We start from the raw sequence: 26763 nt of genomic DNA, 5'->3' as shown, positions 1-26763 counted from the left end.
CAGTACAAAGTGGTTCTCATACCGGTGCTGGAGTGTACTCTGTTCCACTCCGAATTCTACGATGACCCTCGATGACCCATCCGCAAAGTACCTGATGTCGGTAGTCGTGTGGTCGGTTGATATCCTCCCTACCCCTGGTATGTTTCCACACCCAAAGGTGCTTGGTTGAGGAACAGGAATGTGGAACCCACGAAGCCGTGTTGCTGGCTTCCATGTTCAAGTCTGGTACTGGAAGCTTCCTGCGATAGACGGTAGACAGTGAGCAGTATGAAGTCATCCAATGAAGGCCCTCCCAAGTACATCTTCAGCTAGTTCATAGAGTGTACTGGAGCATCTAGGACAGATTCACCACTGCAGTATTGTACTGATGGAATCGAGTGCTATTACTGTGAATGCTGTTCATCCCACTGATCAACTCATCACAAGATCCACAGAGCTGGTGTATATAAAGGGAGTTAGTGTGAGGCTATGATTCAAACCTCGGTTTGTAATGACCCACCATGTCCTTATTCTGCTACATTCACTTAACTGGGTATTAACTGCTTTGTGAGGCTCAGGCATGGATGTGTGTGATGTCCTTAGGTTAGTTAGGTTTAAGTAGTTGAAAGTTCCAGGGGACTGATGACCTCAGAAGTCCCATAGTGCTCAGAGCCATTTGAACCATTCGCTTTGTCAGTCCCTCACTACGTACTCTCGTGGAATAAACACAGTTTACCCAACATGCCTTACAAGCTAACAAATATGCTTGTCTCACTTCCTTTGGTTTCCCGTCCTGTTTTCTGCCAAATGCAATTACTTTCTCGGCAGGCAGAATCGTCGACTTGATCCACTTGTGACGTTATGGCTTGCATCCTGCTTTTGCCTCCATGTCTGGCATGACATGAATTTTCTTGAAGCTATGTGAGTGAGTTTCAATAAAACTCTTTCTAATTTCCACCCCATACTATTCTGCTTCATACCAAATAACTCAAAAAAGAAGTATTTTGTGACATATGTTTATCTGGACTTTTTTCTTGTTTTTCTTTAATGAACCTGTCCCCTAAGTTTGTAAAAATATTTTTTTAAACACCTTGCAGAAGCAAATAATGAACGATGAAAAATATTGAAATGACAATTCTTTTCTTAATTTCGTTCATCATATTAGACGTTTTGGGAAATCCTACAAATATGTCATTATGATTTAAATAATGAAAATCACACATGCAATCATCACCAAACATATTCATGTAAACAAATACACAAATGTACTTGAAAATGAGAAGAAATTCTAGAAACGCATTGTACTAAGCTGCAAAAAAGAAACTGGTGCAGAATTCATTATTTAAATCAGGAGAATTTCTTATTATTAGTGTTTGTAGCTGAAGACATTGTTTGACAGAGTGAAGCATCCAGTAGTAGCAGTGCAACGCCATGAATAGCTTGCAGGTGCTCGGCGATGCGCTCTCTGCCATGGTACCACCAACGTGGTAGGGGCGACTTACCATTGGGGTGGGGGGACGCCAGCAGTGTGGGAGGAGCGACTTACCAGGGGGGAGAGCGCCACCAGTGTGGTAGTGGCGACTTACCAGTGGGGAGAGCGCCACCAGCGTGGTAGTGGCGACTTACCAGGGGGGAGAGCGCCACCAGCGTGGTAGGGGCGTCTTACCAGTGGGGAGAGCGCCACCAGCGTGGTAGGGGCGACTTACCAGTGGGGAGAGCGCCACCAGCGTGGTAGGGGCGACTTACCAGGGGGGAGAGCGCCACTAGTGTGGTAGTGGCGACTTACCAGTGGGGAGAGCGCCACCAGCGTGGTAGTGGCGACTTACCAGGGGGGAGAGCGCCACCAGCGTGGTAGGGGCGACTTACCAGGGGGGAGAGCGCCACCAGCGTGGTAGCGGCCAGCGAGATGGCGGCCAGCAGCTGCGCCGCTGCACGGTCCTGGAACACCTTCTCTGACAGCCTGCGGATGGGGCCCGGCGCGGACTGCAACAACACACGGTGAAATAAGTGGGTGGGCAGCCATCTGCGGTTGTTTGCTGATGCTGCTGTTATGTACAGAAGGGAGTCAAAGGAGAGTGATTGTAGAAGGATACAAGGTGAATTACAACAAAAGTTTTATAGCCTCAGTCTCTATGTAGCATATATGATACATTGGAGTTTCATTTTTTCCTATCTCAGGGAATAAACCAGACTTGCAGTGCCTAATTATAAGACTCACACTGAAGCGCCAAAGAAATTGGTATAGGCTTGAGTATGCAAATAAAGAGATATGTAAACAGGCAGAACACAGCGATGTGGTCAGTAACTCCTATACAAGACGACAAGCGTCTCACACACTTGTTGGATTGGTTACTGTACCTACAATGGCAGGTTATAAAGATTTATGTGAGTAGCGGTATAGTCGGCACAGGAGCATTGAGACACAGCATCTCACAGGTTGCGATGAAGAGGGGACTTTCCCATACGACCATTTCACGAGCATTCCGTGAACATCAGGAATCGAGTACAACATCAGTTGTCAGGCATCGGCGCGGCTGGATAAAGGTCCTGCAAGAACAGGACCAACGTCGACTGAAGAGAATTGTTCTGCATGACAGAAGTGCAACCCTTCCGCAAATTGCTGCAGACTTCAATGCTGGGCGATCAACAAGTGTCAGTGTCCAAACCATTCAATGAAACATCATCCATATGGGCTTTTGGAGCTGAAGGCCCACTTGTGCACCCTTGATGAATGCACGACACAAAGCTTTACACCTTGCCCGGGGCTGTCAACACTGACATTGGACTGTTGATGACTGGAAATATGTTACCTGGTCGGACGAGTCTAATTTAAAAGGGTATTGAGCAGACAGACGAATATGGGTACTTGTGAAGAAAAGTGTACCTACAGCAACAAATGCAGCCAATAGTAAGTGAAAAAATGATGAAATTTCACATGTAAAAAAAAACTATTTTGTTATGTTTTTGAAGTTCCGCTGCTACGAGTGTGAATCCTGAATCCTTCCTGGTCATGCTGACAAAGTTCTATGAATTTATTTTGTAGTATCTCTTTCTATTCGATGAATTATTCTGATACAATTCTACCCTTGAATGACGTTTTCTAATTTTCTATCTTCATGCTCGCAGAATCCATGCGCAAAGTAGTTTCATACAATAGCTCTGCCATGAGCGCATAATTATTCTTTGTAGTACTCTCTCTAGTAGTTGTTAGAAAAAAGCTTCCGAGGTTGTCTTTGTGCCGATTAGCCTTAGCATTGTTTGAAGAATTGTAATCTGAATATTGAGATTTATGACAAAAAATAACTGGTACGAAATTGTGTGATTAAAAGGGATATATATATATATATATATATATATATATATATATATATATATATATATATATATATATATCGATGAATATCATTAATTCTCGAATGTCAAATAATGTAAATATGTTGCTCCTTCATACAAAAGGTGACTAACAATTTACATTATTTGACATTTGAGAATTAATGATATTCACCGATATATTGCGTAGTTGTTAATCAGAAGGGAACTTCCGAAAGACTGGATACGAACCTGCATTTAATAATCGAAGAATTCCATTAATTCTTCGGAAGGTTAAACTTCATCAAAGCCAAATATCCGCTTGATCTGAGGTTTCCCGACTGATTATACAACGCTCCCAAAAATATGAGGCATTTTATTTGTACAGATTAGCAGACTGCCGCAAAGCACGAGCCTGCAGAGAAGAAGAATCATCGCCTGATTTCATTATAACGAGTAAAATTTCTGAATCATTTTCAGTGACTGAGTTATGACTGTGTTTTCTATTGTGAATAATTGATTGCTCGAACGAATTGAGAACTACATAATCACATAGGTAGGAGGAAAAATTACAATTTGTAAAAGTATAGACAGTAGAAAATAAAATGTCCTGTGGTGCCTCTCCTGCTCCAAGTCGGCCCGTTTGACGTCCTACCCCCCTTAACGGTAGACGGCGCGTTTTGTAGCCCAGAGTGTAAACTCATGTCCTGACCTAACCATAGCCTCGTGATATGCTATGTATCCGAGAAAACGGCGTTCACCAATCCGCAGCAGAACTAAAATCACGATCGCTTTATGTATGGCTATTAAGGCTGCAAACGCAGAACAGAAGAAATTGAGTTTCTGCGCTAAGAGCAAACTATAAGTTCTCGATTTCGTGGGTTACCTAAAGGTATTATCAAACTCGCTACACGAATGCTGAGTGACCAACTGGTCAGTCCTCATTCATATTTCGTTACAGATTATGGGCGATACAAGCAGATTCCACACAAAAAAGAATGCTAGGAAGAAAATAAGAGCAAATAAAAAAAAGTCAGTACAATAACGAAAATGATGTGACGAAGAATTCGAAATAAAAAAATACATTTAAACCAATTAATTGAATAAAAATAATCACAGGATTTTGATTAGACATAGAAGTAAAATATTTTGTTGCATTTAAGGAGATCGAAGCTACAGCTTTTAGCACAGCAGATTAATACACAATCCTTTGATCTAGTCTGCAACACTGAAGTAAGTTCTTATGTTTATGGCTGTGCTCACACAGTCGCAGCGATAAACTGCAGCCTTCAAACATGCTGTTTCACGCAATATCGTGCGAAGCTTATCCAATGTAAACCGATCTTGGTAGTGATGCTAAAATGTATACCTGGTGCTAAATCGCAGAAGCATCGAGCAATGTTTAGTTAGTGCTGTGTATGAAACGTCTATATTTTATTAGCATAGTTGTGTGTGTGTGCGTGTGGACCCGAGCGCTCGATTGTGTGTGTGTATGTGTAGTTTTTGGTGTGGTTATCATTTTTGATTAAATACGAAATAAAAAAGCGAGACCGATCATATGGCATCCAAACACGACAAGAAAGAAGGAACTGGAAGTAAATCGACTAAGTGTTGAGGCAGCTTGGCAACAGTGAACAGATCGGGCGTGAAGTTCAGCGCCCTGGTTGGAGAACACTAACTCCAACGCTTGAAGTGTCAACTATCAAGCAATTTTAATCAGAGTATTGCTGGTATGAAGGATGCCAGCTAGCTCTCAATGTAGGAAAAAGGAAGTTAATGCAGATAAGTAGGAAAAACAGATCCGCAGTGTTCCGATGGAGCATTCCTACTTGACACAGTCATCTCATTTAAATGTATGGGCTTAACGTTGCAAAGTGACGTGAAATGAAACGAGCAAGTGAGGACTGCGATAGGGAAGGTGAATGGTCGACTTTGCTTTACTGGGAGAATTTTGTGAAACTGTGGTTCATCTGTAAAGGAGGCCGCATATGGGATGCTGGTGCGACCTATTCGTGAGTACTGTTCGAGTGTTTAGGGTCTGCACCAGGTCGGATGAGAGGAACGTGAAATACGAAGACAGTAAAAGATCAAATAGGTAAAAAGACAAGGAAGTAGAAATACTTGATAGCACAGGACATATTGAATCTCACTGTTGAAAGGAGAAAATATAAAAATGCAGCAAATGAAGCAGGCTAAAGGGAATACAAACGTCTAAAAATGAGATTGTCAGGAAGTCGAAAATTGCTTACCAGGAGCGGCTAGAAGACAAATGTAATGATTTAGAAGCATCTTTAACTAGATAAAAGATGAACACCGCCTACAGGAAAATTAAAGAGACCTTTGGAGAACAGAGAAGGGGCTGTATGAATATCACGATCCCAGGTGGAAAACCAGTCCTAGCGAAGAAGGGAAAGTTCAGAGGTGTCAAGAATAAGTAGAGGTTGTATACAAGGGAGGTAAGCTTGAACGCTGTATTATAGTAATGATAGAGGACGTAAATGAAGATGACATTGGAGATATAATATGCGAGAAGAATTTGACCGAGCACTGAAAGACCTAAGTCAAAACAAGGCCACAGGAGCAGACGACATTCTGTCAAAACTACCATTAGCCTTGGGAGAGCCAGCGATGACAAAGTCTTCGGCCTGGTGGGCAAGATGTATGAAACAGATGAAACACCCTCAGACTTCAGGAAGATTGCAATAATTCCAATTACAAGAAAGCAGGTGCTGACAAGTGTGAATATTACCAAACTATCAGTTTAATAAGTCACAACTGCAAAATACTAACAAGAATCGTTTACAGAAGACTGGGAAAACTGGTAGAAGGCGACGTTTGGAAAAATCAATTTCGATTTTGGAGAAATGTAAGAAGGCGAGAGGCAATCCTGACCGTACGACTTCTTTTTCAAGATTCGATAAATAATGGCATACTTACGTCTATAGCGTTTGTAGACTTAGAAAATGCTTTGGAAATGTTGAGTGGAATACTTCATTTGAAATTCTGGAGGTGGCACGGGAAAAATACTGGCAGCAAAACGCTATATACAACTTGTACACAAACCAAACGGCAATTATAAAACTAGATGAACATAATAGGGAAGCAGTGGTTGAGAAGGAACTGAAACAGGTTTGCACGGTATCTCCCATGTTGTTCAATCTGTACATTGAGCGAGCTGTAAGGGGAATTAAAGTTCGGGGAGGAGGAACAAAGCTCTGAGATGTGGCGATGACGTTGTAATTCTGTCAGAGACAGCAAAGGACTAGGAAGAGTAGTTGAACGGAATGGACAGTGTCTTGGAGAGAGGATATAAGATGAACATCAACAAAAGCAAGACAAGGGTAATTGAATGTTGTCGAACTAAATCAGGTGATGCTCAGAGAATTAGATTACGATTCGAGACACCTAAAGTAGTGGATGATGTTTGGTTTTTGTACAGCAAAATAACTTATGAAAGCTGAAGTAGAGAGGATATAAAACTGAGATTGGCAACTGCAAGAAATGCGTTCCTGAAGAAGAGAAATTTGTTAAAATCGGATATGGATTCACGTATTAGAAATTTTCTGAAGGTAATAGTGTGAAGTGTGGTCATGTATGGAAGTGAAACAGAGACGATAAACAGTTTAGATGAGAAGAGAATAGAAGCTTTTAAAATGTGGTGCTGTAGAAGAATGCTGTAGATTAGATGAGCAGATCGTGCACCTAATTCAGGAGAAAAGAATTTTTTTTGGCGTAATTTGACTAGAAAAAGGGATAGGTTATAGGATACTTTCTGAGACACCAAGCGGACGACAGTTTTATGCTTGAGGAAGTGTGGGGGTAAAAACCCTACAGGGAGATCAAGAGATGAGTACAGTAAACAGATTCAGAGGGATGTAGGTTGCAGTAGTTACTCAGAGATGAAGAAGCTTTCACAGGATAGAGTAGCATGGAGAGATGCATCAAACCAGTCTTCAGGCTGAAGACAACAACAAAAACAACAACAATTTTCGGATACAGCATTAGCAGTGTCCTGCTTGACGCAATCACGCGATTTAAATATCTGGACTTAGCGTTGCAGAGTGTGAAGATTGCGGTAGGAAAGATAATTAGCCAGCTTCGGTTTATTGGGAGTATTTTTGAAAGAGTGGTTCGCCTGTAAAGGAGACCTCATATAGGACTCTAGTGCGACCTATTCGTGAATACTGCTGGAGCGTTTGGGATATGTACCAGGTCAGATTAAACAAAGACGTCGAAGCAAATCAGACGCGAGCTGCTAGGTTTGGTACCGGTAGGTTCGAAAACCACGCAAGTGTTACGGAGATGCTTTGCGAACACAAATGGGAATTCCTGGAGGGAATGCGACGTTCTTTTCGTGGAGCACTACTGAGAAAATTTAGAGAACAGGTATTTGAAGGTGACTGCAGAACGATTCTACTGCCACCAACAAAAATTACACGTGAGGACCCTGATGAGAAATTAGGGCGCATACGGAGTCCTGTAGATAATCGTTTTCCCCTCGTTTTGTTTGCGAGCGGAACAGCAAAGCAAATGAGTTAACAGTGGTGCAGGGCACCTTCCGCCACGCACGTACCGTGACTCGTGGAGTATGTACACTCCTGGAAATTGAAATAAGAACACCGTGAATTCATTGTCCCAGGAAGGGGAAACTTTATTGACACATTCCTGGGGTCAGATACATCACATGATCACACTGACAGAACCACAGGCACATAGACACAGGCAACAGAGCATGCACAATGTCGGCACTAGTACAGTGTATATCCACCTTTCGCAGCAATGCAGGCTGCTATTCTCCCATGGAGACGATCGTAGAGATGCTGGATGTAGTCCTGTGGAACGGCTTGCCATGCCATTTCCACCTGGCGCCTCAGCTGGACCAGGGTTCGTGCTGGACGTGCAGACCGCGTGAGACGACACTTCATCCAGTCCCAAACATGCTCAATGGGGGACAGATCCGGAGATATTGCTGGCCAGGGTAGTTAACTTACACCTTCTAGAGCACGTTGGGTGGCACGGGATACATGTGGACGTGCATTGTCCTGTTGGAACAGCAAGTTCCCTTGCCGGTCTAGGAATGGTAGAACGATGGGTTCGATGACGGTTTGGATGTACCGTGCACTATTCAGTGTCCCCTCGACGATCACCAGAGGTGTACGGCCAGTGTAGAGATCGCTCCCCACACCATGATGCCGGGTGTTGGCCCTGTGTGCCTCGGTCGTATGCAGTCCTGATTGTGGCGCTCAACTGCACGGCGCCAAACACGCATACGACCCATCATTGGCACCAAGGCAGAAGCGACGCTCATGGCTGAAGACGACACGTCTCCATTTGTCCCTCTATTCACGCCTGTCGCGAAACCACTGGAGGCAGGCTGCACGATGTTGGGGCGTGAGCGGAAGACGGCCTAACGGTGTGTGGGACCGTAGCCCAGCTTCATGGAGACGGTTGCGAATGGTCGTCGCCGATACCCCAGGAGCAAGAGTGTCCCTAATTTGCTGGGAAGTGGCGGTGCGGTCCCCTACGGCACTGCGTAGGATCCTACGGTCTTGGCGTGCATCCGTGCGTCGCTGCGGTCCGGTCCCAGGTCGACGGGTACGTGCACCTTCCGCCGACCACTGGCGACAACATCGATGTACTGTGGAGACCTCACGCCCCACGTGTTGAGCAATTCGGCGGTACGTCCACCCGGCCTCCCGCATGCCCACTATACGCCCTCGCTCAAAGTCCGTCAACTGCACATACGGTTCACGTCCACGCTGTCGCGGCATGCTACCAGTGTTAAAGACTGCGATGGAGCACCGTATGCCACGTGCAAACTGGCTGACACTGACGGCGGCGGTGCACAAATGCTGCGCAGCTAGCGCCATTCGACGGCCAACACCGCGGTTCCTGGTGTGTCAGCTGTGCCGTGCGTGTGATCATTGCTTGTACAGTCCTCTCGCAGTGTCCGGAGCAAGTATGGTGGGTCTGACACACCGGTGTCAATGTGTTCTTTTTTCCATTTCCAGGAGTGTATATAGATGTAATTGTAGACACTAGTGAGCTCGTACGTAGTCCTGCCATACGTCGCCGATATATTGTTTTTCTTTGCATTTTTCTCTTGACGCCTTATTAAAAACACAGTAGGAATGAATGTGAAATCATGTCACAATTAATAAGAATCTACTGGTCATTTTTCATTTTTCAAATGTTTTGGCGGAGCGAAAACAAACCTCCATACGAATTACACAATGGAGTCTTGTTCGATTTTCATAGCAAAATGACAAATGGCGCCTCAAATTGACCAGCATGACGTCTAGTTTCAGCAAAAAATACATTTAACTACTTGAAACTTCCGAGAGACTCATAATTAGTGATTTGAGACGAAACTAAAATATTGTGCAAAGAGCTAGCGCTAGATAGTTAATGATATATCACAAAATTCATATCTTCGAGGCCAAGCTGTTTTGTGCATAAAATGTAACATTTCTGCTGTATTTAACAGTTAGTCAAGTTTTTTTCGCATGAACTGCTAAATTCAAGACATTTAGCGGACAAAAGACTGTGCAAACAATTAATGCTAGCTGAACAAGACTTGACAATAACAAAAAAACTTTGAAAGAAAGGTGAATCGTTTTGTGAAATGGTTGTCTAAAAGTAAGCAATTAGATAGAATATAGATACATTTGATTTGTCTTTGAAATTTAATGGTCAGTTAGGACCTCATCCCAAAGTTTCAGTGTATGGCTGAAGACGGAATTACACTATTCCGAAACCGGCCCTAAGCCATAAAATAGTTTTGGCTCAACAACTGTCATGGCTTTCGTATTTTGTGAAAACTGGCATAGAGATCTTGAACTGTTCACGGAAAAAAATGGGTGTTACGATGTTGTGTCTTACACAACTCTTATTTCTACACAAGGTGCGACGGCAACTCCGGTACATCTACGTCAGTATTTTTCTGTGTAATAATTCTATGGTGTTAGCTCTTAGTCTGGAAATTCAGTTGCACATATCCCATTCCATCGCAGGAGAGAAAATAATTGTGCCACGAGAAGTACCCACCGCCACACACCATAATTTAGCTCGCGTCGTACAAATGTCGATGCAGGGTTAATGCAGAGGAGGGTGTGCAGCAGAACACGGAGTCTGCCACTTTTGATTCAGCTGCCATTCTAATTAACTCGCCAGCTGGTATACTAATGAAGTGTGCAGCTACTGACCTTAGAACCGTCGACTATGATTATGTAGTTGACAGCCACCAGGACAATGAGCCCAATGGCCATGCAGACGTACATCGGTATTGAGCTGCAACAAGAGAACGAGAGATAATGTTAGCCAAGTCACTCTCATCTGCAACAGTAAAAGACTTCTAGTTATGTAAGAAGGAGTTGCTTAGTCCGTAACTTTTTTGCCTAGTAAACATAAAACAGGTGCTTCAATTTACAGTGATAGCAACTTCCTTTACTCTTATTTGAATTCTACATTTATCATCAAATTCAAGAGTTAATTAATAAATAGTTAAACATTATTGCTTTCGAAAAAAGTGTTTTTTATTTTTAATTAGTATATATTATGCAGTGTGTTTCAGGAGGTATTGTAAATATTTCACGAGGTGATAGTATAGAGGAATTGCAAAAAAAATGCCATACAACATGTGTCCAATTTTTATTGAGTACAGAGATGCAGTCGTTGGTATGTAACTGAAAAAAACTTAAAGCAAAGGCAATGCCGGCGTTCACAGTTGATTTTCAAAGATTCCACCGCCAACACCAATGCATTTTTGACTTCTCTTGGTAACATCACGTGTAGCTCATCTGCGGTCGTCTTTGTCTCACCGCGCGGAGTGGCTGCGCAGTTTGAGGCGCCATGTCACGGATTGCGCGGCCCCTCCCGCCGAATGTTCGAGTCCACCCTCGGGCATGAGTGTGTGTGTCTTTCTTAGCATAAGTCAGTTTAAGTAGTGTGTAAGTATAGGGCCCGATGGCCTCAGGAGTTTCGTCCCTTTGGAATTCACACACATTTGAACATTCGTCTTTGCGTCCTTTTATGTGGGATGCACTACTCACAATCGGAACGATGAAATAGGCTCTTGTTGTTACTTTTTCTTTGTATACTTCGCCTTTCAACCATCCTCACAGGCAAAAAAAAAAGGCACCACAGGACCACCCCATACCGAATCCAGCGTTATTGTGCCGTTCGATCCCCAGTGGATCCCCACCCCCCTTTCCCTCCTGGGAACGTCCCATACCAGACGAGTGTAACCCCAAATGTTTGCATGGTATAATAATTATAGTGTAGGGTACGTGGAGTCAGTGTTTGTGCGGCAATCGCCGATACAGTGTAACTGAGGCACAATAAGGGGAACCAGACCGCATTCGCCTTAAAAACCGTCCACTGGCTGGCCGGCACACCAGACCTCCCCACTAATCTTCCGGGTGGATTCGTGTAGAAGACCGGCACGCATTTTCGCTCGGGAAGCAGCGCGTTGGACCACGCGGCTTCCATGTGGGTACTCGTCTTGCTCCATACAACGCCATTTCCTCACTCACAGCTTGACACGTGCCTGTGAAACGTCGTACAGTGCAGCGAAAAATATCTGTCTCCTCTCAGGCGCTAGTCGTGTGGCGCTGTACAGATCTGCATAGCGGTGGTGAATGCATTGATTTGACAGTCATGTGACAGTTGTGGGGTCGTGACCACAGGCGTGTACCTGAAGAATTCCTACACCTGCTGGTACTTTTTTCCTTCTTACAAGACGTAGAGCACGAATGTCTAACAAACAAACACACACGTATATGGTATCTCAATTAGAAGTCTGTCCATCTCGGTAGCTGTGTGGTCAGTGAAGTGGATTTCTAAGCGAGGTGCCCACGTTCGATTCCCTGTAGCTCGCAGATTTCCTCCACTCAGGGACAGGGTGTTGTGTTCTCCCTACATTAGTATCGTCGTAATTGATATTATGCTGTTGCGATGTGTGAATGTGCAGGGTCCAAAAGCCAGTAAATTGGAAAAGCTGTGAAAACCACTTTGTTAATTTTCTTATATGCTGTTACACCACAGGATAGTAAGATGTTGAAAGTTAAATTTTTTTATTAACACTGATTCGTCTTGCTACAAGCAAAGAGTGGCCACGCCAGAGGTTGAGACAGAATCAGAAAACAACCGGTATGTCGCAAGTGGATCGGACTTCAGCATGTTACAACACAGCACCAAGACAAAGGGTGAACACGAACTCGGTAGAAAACTGCATGAGACAGAAAATGAATTGGAAACATAACAAGCATATTAGTTAGCTTGTAAGAGATGGTGGCAAGAAACAGTACCTATTTCATGAGAACCAGATCAGAGAACCGACACAGTAGTTATGAGCAGAATCAGAAGGACACAGGCAGTCGCTATGAACCGAGCATTGCGTAATAGCCTCACGTTAGCTCCCTTGAATACTCCAGCTCTCCAGCTCTCGAAGAGTTGATCATTGGGATCGATGGCGTTCACAGTAATAGCACTCGATTCCGTGATTACTACACTGTAGCAAATCTATGTTCTACATTCCCCAGAACAGTCTACGAACCAACCGATGATATACTTCCGATGACGGTCTTCACCTCATGTACTTCGTACTGTTCGCCGCCTACCAATTGCTGATGGAGAAACTGACTGTCTTCCGACAACACCACACCAGCACCGAACTTCAGCGAGGAAAGTGGCAACTGGGCCTCGTGGGGTCCACCATCATGTTCAACACTTAGGCACCTGCGAGTGCTGAAACCATTTTGGCCGGTAGTAAGGAGATCGACCGGCCACACAACTTCAGACAACAACACATCGCGGAGGCCTCATCAAGGATCAACATAGAATTCGGAGTGGGATCGAGCAAACTCCATCCACCAGAGCTGGCTCGGCAGCCATGAACAGCAATCCAACACGCAGCTGAATGAAACATCGGCTAAAAGGCCTGTGTGGAACAAGGCGAATGAGACAACTACTACAAGGCCTGTGTAGAATAAGATGACTGTAAAAATGGTTAATAAACAATTCAACTTTGACAGCGTTTTAATAGTGACAGAGGCGCTTCGCAGGTACCCAACTGGTATCCGCACTCATGCAGAGGATTCTCAGCTTGACCTCTGTATAATATTCATAACGTAGATAGCGTTACTGCTACCTGCTTTTTCGGTCGCACTGAAATGTTAATCGTCTGCACATCCAATTAGTACACTTTGTGCTGATGTGATATTTGTTGCACACTGTGCGGTGGAATTTTAATGGCCAACAGTGTAACTGACGGCTGCAGTGTATGTCAGTGCGTTCCACAGTGACAAATAACCGTAAACATCCATATGGTGTCCCAAACCAACGTAAACGGTAGAAGTTGAGCATTTAATAGCTGGAACAGAATATCAAGTCTGTTGTTGATGTTGACTACTACCGAATCATGCAACGCACTCCAATTGATAAATATGTGCCGGATTCTGCTGTGTATCCTAATCTCCTCCTCCCACCCTTTCCTCTCATGTCCATTTCCTTCCCCGCCACCTCTCAGACCACCTCCCTTCCCTCCCTCTCTCTTTTCGTCAGATTTGTTTACTTGTACTGTAAACGAAACCTTGATTTGTAACTGAAATCGCTTAAAATTAGTAGGTAAATCGATTATTAGCATTCGAATACGGGTTATGAAATACACTCCTAGAAATTGAAATAAGAACACCGTGAATTCATTGTCCCAGGAAGGGGAAACTTTATTGACACATTCCTGGGGTCAGGTACATCACATGATCACACTGACAGAACCACACGCACATAGACACAGGCAACAGAGCATGCACAATGTCGGCACTAGTACAGTGTATATCCACCTTTCGCAGCAATGCAGGCTGCTATTCTCCCATGGAGACGATCGTAGAGATGCTGGATGTAGTCCTGTGGAACGGCTTGCCATGCCATTTCCACCTGGCGACTCAGTTGGACCAGCGTTCGTGCTGGACGTGCAGACCGAGTGAGACGACGCTTCATCCAGTCCCAAACATCCTCAATGGGGGACAGATCCGGAGATCTTGCTGGCCAGGGTAGTTGACTTACACCTTCCAGAGCACGTTGGGTGGCACGGGATACATGCGGATGTGCATTGTCCTGTTGGAACAGCAAGTTCCCTTGCCGGTCTAGGAATGGTAGAACGATGGGTTCGATGACGGTTTCGATGTACCATGCACTATTCAGTGTCCCCTCGACGATCACCAGAAGAGTACGGCCAGTGTAGGAGATCGCTCCCCACACCACGATGCCGGGTGTTTGCCCTGTATGCTTCGGTCGTATGCAGTCCTGATTGTGGCGCTCACCTGCACGGCGCCAAACACGCATACGACCATCATTGGCACCAAGGCAGAAGCGACTCTCATCGCTGAAGACGACACGTCTCCATTCGTCCCTCCATTCACGCCTGTCGCGACACCACTGGAGGTGGGCTGCACGATGTTGGGGCGTGAGCGGAAGACGGCCTAACGGTGTGCGGGTCCGTAGCCCAGCTTCATGGAGACGGTTGCGAATGGTCCTCGCCGATACCCCAGGAGCAACAGTGTCCCTAATTTGCTGGGAAGTGGCGGTGCGGTCCCCTACGGCACTGCGTAGGATCCTACGGTCTTGGCGTGCATCCATGCGTCGCTCCGGTCCGGTCCCAGGTCGACGGGCACGTGCACCTTCCGCCGACCACTGGCGACAACATCGATGTACTGTGGAGACCTCACGCCCCACGTGTTGAGCAATTCGGAGGTACATCCACCCGGCCTCCCACATGCCCACTATACGCCCTCGCTCAAAGTCCGTCAACTGCACATACGGTTCACGTCCACGCTGTCGCGGCATGCTACCAGTGTTAAAGACTGCGCTGGAGCTCCGTATGCCACGGCAAACTGGCTGATACTGACGGCGGCGGTGCACAAATGCTGCGCAGCTAGCGCCATTCGACGGCCAACACCGCGGTTCCTGGTGTGTCCGCTGTGCCGTGCGTGTGATCATTGCTTGTACAGCCCTCTCGCAGTGTCCGGAGCAAGTATGGTGGGTCTGACACACCGGTGTCAATGTGTTCTTTTTTCCATTTCCAGGAGTGTATATTACACTATCGCGTGCAAATGTGAACTAAATAGGTCAAGAACTTTTCGACATTTTTGGTGACAGAATGAAACAACTTGTTGTCTTTACAGTAATATTGGTTTACGCAGTGGTGACATCAGACATAGGGTAGCGATTCGCACATACCCGAATGGCGGTGGAGTTCCATACAGAAGGCATAAAAGGGCACTGGTTGAACTATCATTTGTACTCAGGTGCTATTACATGAAAAGTTTTCCGAAGTGATTATGCCCACACAACGGAAATTAACAGGTGTTGCGCGCGGTATGGTAGCTGGAGCTAGACGCATGGGACATTCCATTTCGGAAATCGTTGGGGAATTCAGTATTCCACGATCCACTGCGTCAAGACTGTGCCGAGGATACCAAATTTCAAGCATTAGTTCTCACCACGAATAGCATAGTTACTGACGGCCTTCACTTAACGACCGAAAGCAGCAGCTTTTACGTGGAGTTGTCAGTGCTAACATACAAACAACACTGTATGAAATAACAGCAGAAGCAGAAATCAATATGGGATGTACGACGAACGCATCCATTATGAGAGTGCGGCGAAATTCCGCGTTAATAAGCTGTGGCAGCAGACGACCAACTCGTCTGACTTCTCTAACATCACGACATCGCCAGCAGCGCATCTCCTGGGCTCGTGACCACATCGTTGGACTCTAGACGACTGGAAAACCTAGACCTGGTCAGACCAAACCCGATTTCAGTTGGTAAGAGCTGATGATATGGTTCGAGTGTGACACAGACCCCACGTTGCCATGGATCCAAGTTGTCAACAAGGCATAGTGCAAGCTGTTGGCGGCTCGACACTAGTGTGGGCTGTGTTTACATGGAGTGGACTGAGTCCTCTGCTTCAAGTAAACCAATAATTGCCTGGGAATGGCTATGTTCAGCTACTTGGAGATCATTTGCAGCCGGCCGGAGTGGCTGAACGCTTCTAGGCGCTTCAGTCTGGAACCGCACGACCGCTAAGGTCGCAGGTTCGAATCCTACCTCGGGCATGCATGTGTGTGACGTCCTTAGGTTAGTTAGGTTTAAGTATTTCTACGTTCTAGGGGACTGATAACTTCAGAAGTTAAGTCCCATAGTGCTCAGAGCCATTTAAACCATTTGAACCATTTGCAGCCATTGATGGACTTCATGTTACCAAACAACGACGGAATTTTTATGGATCACAATATGCTGTACTACCTGGCCATTATTGTTTGGCGATTGGTTTGAAGAAGATTCTGGACAGTTCATGTCAATACCTGGGCCTCCCAAATTGGCTGACACGAATCCCATCAAACATAACGGAGAAGTCGCTTCATGCACGAATTCCTGCATGGTAACACTTTCACAATTATGAATGGCTGTAGAGGCAGCAATGCTCAATATTGTTGCAGGGGACCTTCAACGACTTGTTGAGTCCATGTCACGTCGAACTGTTGCACTACACCGGACAAAAGCAGACTCGACATGGTAGTAATAGGCATCCCATGACTTTCTCCCCTTTATGTATACTTCAAAGGGTTAATGTAACCTCATAGCAGCTGCTCAAGTCAATAGTCATCAGTCTCAGTGTGAAAATTAAATTTGGCATTCTGTCTGTGAAATGGTGCTCAAGCATTTGCCATTCCTGGGCTCATCCAGTGAGTAACGAGGTTTCCCAACACGACATACTGCAGGCTGCAGCTGACCCCAGTCAGGTCAATATCAGGAGACACAGCAGGCCATTCCATTTGGCCTTCCTTGCCTCATGAAGGAAGGCGTTCACGAGGACAGGCTGTACCACTTCAAAAGGCAAACCCATCGCCAAGATAACGACTGTGGGGCAGCTCAATAATTTATAGGATCCTGTCCTAATACTGCACAATCCTCAAACTACACCTGGTAACAAGGAGAGGCGTCCCACATGCATATGCGATACTGGCCCAAAACGTGACCGACCCATCTCTCTTCTAAGACCACTGGACTGCAACCCTGAGATGTGCATTGTTAGTTGGCCACCTCTACAGTCTTCGACGTCCGTCGTCAGGCGTCATGCAGATCCTTAATATGTTGGTAAGGACAACTTGAGACGACTGATACAGGTTCCATTACAGATGTCCCTTGCCCACCGTCTTTGCACACTGTGGTGTTGGGAAGTAGATGATGTTCTTAGTAATGGAAGCCTACTACTACTACTCCTACGTGATCAGGCCCAGTGGAGAGCACGCTTCTACAAGTTTCCTCCTCCACTGTATTCTGTCCATTGCTGCTACCCGCCATTCGTCCACATCTATTGACATTTGTTTTAAATCTTCATGGAGTCCATCCCTCCAACCCGTCTTGGATCTCCCTGGCGGTCTTTTTCCTGTAGGTGTGAAATCCAGGAGCTTCCGAGGCCATTTGTGATCCTCCATCTGGGCCACATGGCCAGCCCACTGCATTACTTTGGCTTTGACAGTTCCTGCTATGTTGGGCTGCTGGTATAGTTCCTCAAGCTCTTGGTTGTATCTGATCCTCCATTCTCCTGTATCTGCATCCAGAATCAGACCGAAGATCTTCCGAAGCACTTTTCTCTCAAAAACAAGGAGCTTATGGAAGTCATGCTTCCGGATTATCCATGTCTCACAGCCATATAGAACAACAGGCTGGATCAGGGTTTTGTACAGTCGAATCTTGAACTGTCTGGAGAGAGATCTGAATCGAAGCAGTTGTGCTAGGCTGTGGTAAGATCGGTTTCCTGCTTGTTCTCTGGCATTGATCTCTGATTCACATGACGAGTTCTCAGTGAAAAGTGCCCCTAGGTATTTGAATTCTTGCACTCTCTTGTAGGAATGGTCCCCAACCTGCAGTGATTGTAGATGATCAGCAGTCTGACAATGACCACGCATCATAACGAGATACTCTGTCTTGGCTCCGTTTATGTTTAGCCCAAATTTGCTGGCAACATCCTTTAGTGCTTTGGTCATTTGCGCCAACTCCTCTTCCGACCTAGAGAGTAAACAGATGTCGTCTGCATAGGCTAAGTATGCCAGTCTCTTTCCTTCGATTTCAATCCCTTCATTCTCTTGGAATGTCCCACGTACGATCTTCTCAAGGGCAATTTTGAACAGGATAGGGGACAACCCATCTCCTTGCCTGAGTCGTGTCACAATTTAAAATTCCTCAGTTACGCGATTTCCCATCTTCACCTTTGCATGTGTTTCGTTCAGACAGATCTTTATCAGATTGATGGGTTTCTCTGCTATGCCAAACTCCTTTAAATAGTTGAGCAGGCTCTTGCGATGTATGCAATCATAGGCCTTCTTAAAATCAACGAATAAAATATGGAAATCTTTACCATATTCACCCAGTTTCTCAGTGAGCTGCGGAGACTGAAGATGTGATCTACTGTTGACCGTCCTGGACGGAAACCTCCCTGGTACTCCCCAATCACCGATTCTGCCACTGGCTGAATTCTATGTATGAGGCAGTTGGACAGGGTCTTATAGCACACGTTAAGCAGGGCGATTCCTCGATAGTTGTCACATTTCAGTTTGTCGCCCTTCTTATGTATTCGACAAATCAGAGAGCTGTTTTCCATTCTCTTGGTAGTTCTTCTTTCGTCCATATTGCCTGTATTAGTCGGTGTATTTTTTCTGCATGTTTCTCTCCTCCTGCCAGGATCATTTCAGCCTGTATTCCATTTTCACCTGGACTCTTATTCTGTTTAAGGTGTCTGATTCTGGTTCTTATCTCAACCAGGTTAGGTGGGGGATAGTCTGCATGGGCTGTAATTGGGTACTGGAAATGAAACTGCAGTCCAGGTTCATCACAATTTAGCAGCTGTCGAAAGTATTTCTTCCATCTCTCAGCTATGTCCCTATCGTTCGTCAGGATCTTATCACGGGAATCTCTGACAAATTTCTGCTTGGGCTGGTGACCTTTGCAGAAGTACTTCACCCTCAGAAACATTTCCATCGTCTTTTGTCCTCTGAAGTCTGTTTCTGCTTCAGTGATGATATTCCTTATGTATTTCCTCTTTACTCTTCTCAGAATTGCTTGTGTAGTCTTTCGGACCTCCTCAGATTGTGCTTTGGCCTGTGCCAGATTTGTTCCCTTCAGCCACCTGTTCCTGGCTTCCTTTCTCCTTTCCAGAGCATCTGCACATTCCTTTCCAAACCAGATCTTCTTGCCCATTGGGTTTCCCATGAGTGTTTCCTTTTCTGTATCCCTAACTGAGCTCTGGATGTTTCCCCACATAAGTTCGAGGTCCTGATTCGCTTCCACTTCACTGAGTGCTTCAAAGCGGTTACTAAGTTGCAACTGGTACCTGGTCTTCGTTGCCTCATCTTTTAGTTTCTCTAAATGGTACATTTCCACCCACCTTCGGCACCCCGCGCTGTCTTAACGTCTAACAACCATCTCTTGTCTCTGAGATCAACGGCAACATGGTCTATTTGATTTACAGTTCTCCCATCTGGTGATACCCAGGTTCCTTTATGTATGTTTTTCCGCTGGAAGTTTGTGCTGGAGATGAACAACCCTAATGATGTAGCGAAGCTGATGAACCTAACTCCATTGCCATTGCTTAGGTTGTGTAGACTGTGCCTTCCTGTTGTGTCTTGGAATATTTGTTCTTTCCCAACCTTGTCATTCATATCACCAAGGAGGATCCTCAGGTGTCCATTTGGTACAGCGTCCATCACTGCCTCTAGCTGTGCATAGAACTCGTCTTTCACTTTACATTCGCTCTCCTCCGCGGGAGCACGACAGTTCACAAAAGTCGCCTTAAAAATGCTTTACGTCCAGTGTTAGAACAGATATTCTTGGGTTGACTGAAACGCATTCTGAAACATCAGTGGCCAACGTCTTACTGACGCAGAAACCAGTGCCTAACAGATGACCTCGTTCACAGGCTCCATACAGAATTGTACAGTTCTCAACATCAGTGCTCCCAGCATCGTCACACCGGATTTCTTGCAGTGCAACTAGGTCTAGTTCGCACCTCTGAATTTCCTTGACCACACTGACTGCAGCTCCTATCTTGTACAGGTCTCCTTACATTCCACGTTCCAAATCGTATACCGTTTCTTTGTCATTGACGTCGTCCATTTTTTGTCAGTAATGTTCCGAGGCTTACTTGTAGTCTTGAAAGCATGTTTAATTTTTTACAGAGTGAGGGTGCTGGCCTCTCGTCCAACCTGCGGTGTTACCCTCACAGCTCACAGGACTGATGGCTTTTCTTAACGGGTGGGATCCCCTCAGGAGTTGGGTTATAAGTAGGAATAAGAAAATTGGAAAGACGCCCTCGGGCCTCGAAACCTAATACCGTTGGGGTCGAAAAAGCAAGAGTTGGCCAAGGGAGGCCGACAGGGAAGGAGAAAGAAGGAGTCTGACACAAGTAAGTGGAAGCAATGTCAGACTCAGCTCGGGTCCCCGCGGTCGTCACCCACGTACTTCAAGCTGAAGCCCCTGGGTCCCTCGCTTGCATTGCTGGTACTGCCTGCAGTCTGGATCTACCTGTGTGTGAAGCCTACAATCTAAATTCATGTTTCGGAGATGGCTGCATACTGGCCAGGCCGAAAAAGACTTCTGCAGTTAAATAGAAGCTCAAGTGTCTCCTTTCCTCAAGGAAATTAACATCATGTCCACTTACCGGTTACAAACAATGAAGCAAATCCACAAACAGTTTTTCTTCTGGGGCAGCCGCAGCTGTACAAGTCCATTTTGTAAACTGAAAGAACTACACAATATTTGCTGAATCAACAATATTTTATTGCTTATACGACCGATTTCGGAATACTAAAATTCCATCATCTGGTTTAAACTGTAAGGAATCTATGTACTTAGTACTACATAATGTGGCTCCTTTGACTTTAATCGCATCTTAGATCATCCGTGTTTCAGTTGATTCTTGTTTCCTCGTTATAATGTCGTTTTCGTAAATTCCTAGGTTCCCCATTTTATACTTCAGACATGGAACTTTTGTTCCATAACAACAATGGGGTAGAAGATGACCTCAGACAGTTAAGTGCTCCTTTTTTATTGATTCTTTTAGAATATTTTAGGGGTGCACTGTCTATAACTGCTTATCTGTTACATTTTTAATTTCTTCGTCATTGCTTGCCCTAGTCTCGTAACATATTCTTTTAACCCTTACAGTCTACACCAGCTGATGGAGGTTTAGTATTCTGAAACCATTCGTGTAAGCAACAAAATATTTTGATTCACCAACTGTTGTGCGGTTTCTTCAGTTTGCAAAATGAAGCAAGTGCTCTCATCTTCTCCCAATTACTCTTCTTTTGCCTATTGTTTCCCACTTAGTCAAGGAACTTTTGTTTCATCTTTTCTCCATTACTTGTATTCTGCCACGTACATCTTTCTACGTCTCTCAAGCCACTTCCCTCGGTTTCAATGCTGGTACTGCCCGCAGCCTGGATCTATCTGTGTGTGATATGTTATTCTACGTTTCACGAACGAGTAACCTCACAAGAGCATTATTAGCCACCGCTGCTGCACCCCCAGCTCCAATAAGAGCACACAGGTCGCTTTCCAGCGCTGTAGACAGTGTGTGACTACTACCATATGGTCATGTGAGCCTCAGTCACTGACGTAAATAGCAGCAGGGAAGTGGTGCGTATATTCCACTCGTCTGCATTGTATCAGGACAGTAAAGTGGGTAGACAAGGAGGCGTGACAGAGATGCACAAAGGATCTACTGTGGTTGGACGTGCCAATGCTTTCACCAAGAATGAAGCCACCCAATTTGTTGGCGTCGACATTGATTTGATATGAATGTCACACCTTGTGAACAACAATCGCGCTCAAACCTGACAGCGGTGCTGTCCGTGAATGTAGCTACATCTGAACCAACCGAACACTGCGAGCGGAAGTACATCCAACAGACATTTGGAGCAGCATACCACGCAAAAGGCTGGTGCTCAAAACGACAGAAAAAGCCCCACGTCTTCGACGGCCAAAACAACACAGAAACTGGACAGCAGCTTGTTGAAGTTGCGTAGTATAGTCCGGTGAGCCACAATTTTGCCTCTATTCATAAGATGCGAGGCATCAAGTGCGGCAAAGGTTCATGACGTGTTTACCGAGAAGTGGATCTGAGGTGTTTTGAAGGAGCTTTTCATAGTGTGAGGTTCAGGATGTGACCTCTATGGTGGTAAATGAGGCGACCAATGGAAAATGGAGCATCATCTCCCAGGCTGGAAGTGGGGGTGGCCAGAATTGTATGGCGAACTGCCAGTAAAATATCCCTGGTTGTAATAGTCCCTTATTCACACCAACTACAGGGGTGGACCCTACCCAAAGAGAAGGTTGTTGGCCACCTCGACATAGGTGTCTAGTACTGATTGGTGTGCCACTGTAGGCACTTTGTCTGCCCAGCAGGAAATGTATGCCAGAAGCTTACGTTCACACAGCCACAAAGGCCTGACACAAGTGTGAGGGGTCAACATGGCAATTCCTCGCAGAACAACACAGTGAGAACACATTGGGATTTATGATGTTTAAACTGTGGTCCCAAGCATGACCAAAGGTGAAGACGAATGCCCACCACAAGCTACACTCAGCAACAATGTGGGTCTGTACAGGCTGGATCAGGGTGACATTGTAGCTGGGCAGCCAGCCAGCCCAGGCTCGAACTCACAACCCATGGGGGAGTTGGTTGGCAACAGAATATAGTCACCCATTGGGTGATCCAGTGGTACAAAGCTGACCAATGCAGACCTTGGCTCAGGTAGAAGTCTGCAGTTACTGGCAGCAGAGCCTACTCAAGGTAGATTGCTGCATCAACTTGTGCTGCAAGTAGTCTCCAAACATTCATCAGCTGGCATAGACTGCGCCACATGACATGCTGTATACATCTGAATTTAGCTGGATGTAGGGGTCTCCTTCGGTGGAGGAGATTCGTGGGGGAGGGGGGAGGGACATATGTGAGTTCACTGGTTACTATTTTTCCAAAGGCAGAACTCCACCTTGTGGAGCTCATAGCAGGTTGGAGGAGCAGGGTGTCGCTTCTCCAGAAGCTCTACAGGGTGCTAGAAGGCGTCTTCCACGATGTCAGCGTCTATTACGATTGACCTTACACTGTGAATATGCCTTCTTGCTCAATGGTGCCTGGACCTTAGGCTGACGACCACTTTCCTCTCTGTGATGTCTTTCTGATGATCGACTAAGAAGAGTTTATTGCCCAGTGGAGCCAAGGCGCAGCTGTACTACGATTTTGGCCCACTCATTCAGATTATTGTTAACATAAAACATGACGTTTATTGGAATAGTCTTGGTGATCAAGTGTCACCCTTTCTTGTACATCTTCATGGTGAGTACACTGTCGACAGTCCCATCTGCCAAGATGGGAGCAGCCATGTACACCGGACTGCATGCATATTTTCCTGGTATAGCGAATAATCTGGTGCCGAATCGCATGTTGACTGGGCTGCTACAGCACCTTACCTTATTCACACATAAAATGTGTGGGACTATTTGGAACTGAGTGTGAAATTTAGCAATCAACAAACCTGCACTTTCGTAACTTAAAGAGATGTAATCAGCACTAAGTGGCTTCAGCTGGGCATGGCATACCTGCAGGAATTTGTAGACAATCTTCCTTGACATATTGGGGACCTTAACAACGCCACAGACAGCTCCTAGTGGATGACTATCAGCTCCTAGTGGATGACTAATTTTTATCTCGTTTCATTATTAACTCAGAATTTTGAAATAGTTTTTCACTGAATCTGTTATTACTAATAGTTAGTCTTGCTTTACATGTTTAGCGCAAGACCCTTCCTAAAGTACGCGTCTTGCCGTTATAAAGGAGTACAGTAACAAAGTAACTATCTCACTGAGAAAAAAAGCAGAGTATGAGGAAAAAAAGTAGAGTATGTATACAAAACTTACTGTGGCATGATGATGAGCTCGACCAGCATGATGGACAGGAAGATGAAGAAGGAGCTGAAGAAGTAGGTCGACATCATGCGATCGCCCTCCTTTGAGTACTGCAACACAGCGAGAAGTCCTTTTTTATGTGTAAAGCATGCCCACAGCTGCAGCACAACATAGATATCACCATTACTCGCAGACTTTTTGGTATGACCCAAGCACTGTGAACCTGGCATTGTACTGGAAACAATACATGTTTCAGCCCATTCTTCGGACTCTGTCAGCAGGTGTTAGTTGCATTATATGAATCTTGGAACGATGTAACAGAAAACTGTAGCGAAATTTCTCACTCTCACCTCCGCAATATACAATATATTATACAGAGTGAAAATTATTCAAAAACCGACAATATCTTGGGGGTTGTATGGGACACCAAACAAACATTTTTCTCTAAAGTCATCATTCTCTCTGAGCATTTTTTAAATTCGGTACAGGGTGGAAATCGCTCTCAGCTTTGGGTCAGTTGCGCATAGCATGCGGACGAATCAGAAGAATGTGAGAAACGTAGCTCATGAGCAACTGTTTATTTATCTAACTTACAGCATGTGCACGGTCTGTAACAAGATGTTTATCCACACACAGCACAGTTTTCGTAGTGACACGTGGAGTAGTGCCAAATGCATCCCACATTTCCGTCCTCTGTGCTGCTTGCAGATGAAGCAACTTTCGAGCGTGATGCGGTCTTCAACATCCACAGTTCGCATGTTTTGAGTGAGATTAAAGTGCATGCCACATTTACTTGGGCTCACCAGTTGCGATTATGCATGGCTGTCTGGATAGATTAGGCCATTAAATAACAAGCATCATTACAATTTCCCAGCCAGCGCATTGCCAGAGCGAGGTGGCGCAGTTGTCAGACACTGGACTCGCATTCGGGAGGACGACGGTTCAATCCCACGTCCGGCCATCCTGATTTAGTTTTTCCGTGATTTCCCTAAATCACTCCAGGCAAATGCCGGGATGGTTCCTCCGAAAGGGCACGGCTGACTTCCTTCCCCATCCTTCCCTAATCCGATGAGACCGATGACCACGCTGTCTGGTCTCCTTCCCCAAACCAACCAACCAGCGTATTGCCAGAGTTGCTGGATGATGTGCCACTCGCCACAGGACAACATACACTGATCAGGCATAAGATTAAGACCATTGCCTCCACGACATCAGATGTCATCTGGTAGCGCTGCGGGCACATGACACGGCAACAAAAGAATGTAAGCGGAGCAGACACGGACGGAGGATCACTCTAGTAAAGATATGGGCTGCAAGTGGGGAAATCCACGGAGCTAAGCGACTTTGACAAAGGGTAGATTATTATTACGCAGAGCCCGTGAACGAGTATCTCGTAAACGGCGAAGCTGGTCGAATGTTCACGTGCTACTGTCGTGACCATCTACAGAAAGAGGTAGAAGGGCGGCGAATTTACTACAAGGCGCTAAATGGGTGGACGTCAAGAACTCTCCACAGAACATGGGGTTTGGAGGCTTGACTGCTCTGTAAAGGAGGATGGATGGTGATCTGTGGTTTCTCTGCATAAAGGGCACAATACTCATGCACCCACAGGTGCTTTGGAGCACACCGTTCATAGTACATTGTTGAACATGAATATCCACAGCAGATCACTGCTACATATTCACATGTTGATCAGTACTATGCTATGGGAGACATTCTCCTGAACTTGCATGGCACCTTTGTGGTAATCGAAGACAAACTTACAGCTGTGAGCCCCCTGCATATCTTCATGTTCAACGGCGATGTCGTCTTTCAGCAGTATAATTGTCCGTGTCTCGGACCTAGAAGCGTGCTACAGTGGTTTGAGGAGCACTATAGTGTACCCACGTTGTCTCGGCGACCAAATTCGCCAGATGTAAATCCTATGGAACCCATCTGGGTAGCTATGGGGCGCCATCACCGCGTACGCAAATCAGCGGCCCGTTATTTACGCCAATTACATGACCTATGCTTAGACATCTAATGCCATATACCTCCACAACCAACCAACCAACAACGTCCAGAATTGGTGGAGCACTTGCCCGCGAAAGGAAAAGGTCCCGAGTTCGAGTCTCGGTCGGGCACACAGTTTTAATCTGCCAGGAAATTTCAACCAACAACGTATCAAACCCTGATACGAAAAATCAGTGGTGTGTTTCGTTCCAAAGACGGTCAAACAAGCTGTTAAGCTGGTGGCCATAATGTTTTGGTTCATCAGTGGATATGGCTCCTGCTCGATGGGACGCCGGCACATTTCAGTCGTCGTGTATGTCGGTTCTTAAACCGGCAGTTTCCAGAAACGTGGACTAGGAGTGTTGGTCCTGTACCATTACCTGTCCGATTCCCATTTGACACCTATGGACTTTATTGTGTGACGAGAGACACGCAACCATGTAAGGAAATCCCCTTTTGAATCAGTAGAGGATAGCAGCAGCAGCAGCAGTTGCAATCAAGTGCACTCCTGCAGTCT

The 26763-nt window shown here is 45.6% G+C and overlaps 1 protein-coding gene across 1 annotated transcript in view; it reads right to left on the bottom strand.

Moving 5' to 3' along the window:
- LOC126295328 (adenylate cyclase type 6) overlaps window positions 1-26763 on the bottom strand; it is a 2630635-nt gene that overhangs the window by 170730 nt on the left and 2433142 nt on the right. Inside the window, exons 16-18 of the mRNA XM_049987795.1 lie at window positions 24267-24364; window positions 10494-10578; window positions 1846-1962 (exon numbers count right to left, since the gene is read on the bottom strand). Coding sequence (XP_049843752.1) covers window positions 1846-1962; window positions 10494-10578; window positions 24267-24364 — 300 coding nt within the window. The remainder of the gene's footprint in view (window positions 1-1845; window positions 1963-10493; window positions 10579-24266; window positions 24365-26763) is intronic.

This window comes from Schistocerca gregaria, chromosome 11 (assembly GCF_023897955.1).
Source record: "Schistocerca gregaria isolate iqSchGreg1 chromosome 11, iqSchGreg1.2, whole genome shotgun sequence".
NCBI classification, from domain to species: domain Eukaryota; kingdom Metazoa; phylum Arthropoda; class Insecta; order Orthoptera; family Acrididae; genus Schistocerca; species Schistocerca gregaria.
Note: the sequence above shows the minus strand (reverse complement) of the source record. Positions and strands in the feature narration are given on the sequence as shown.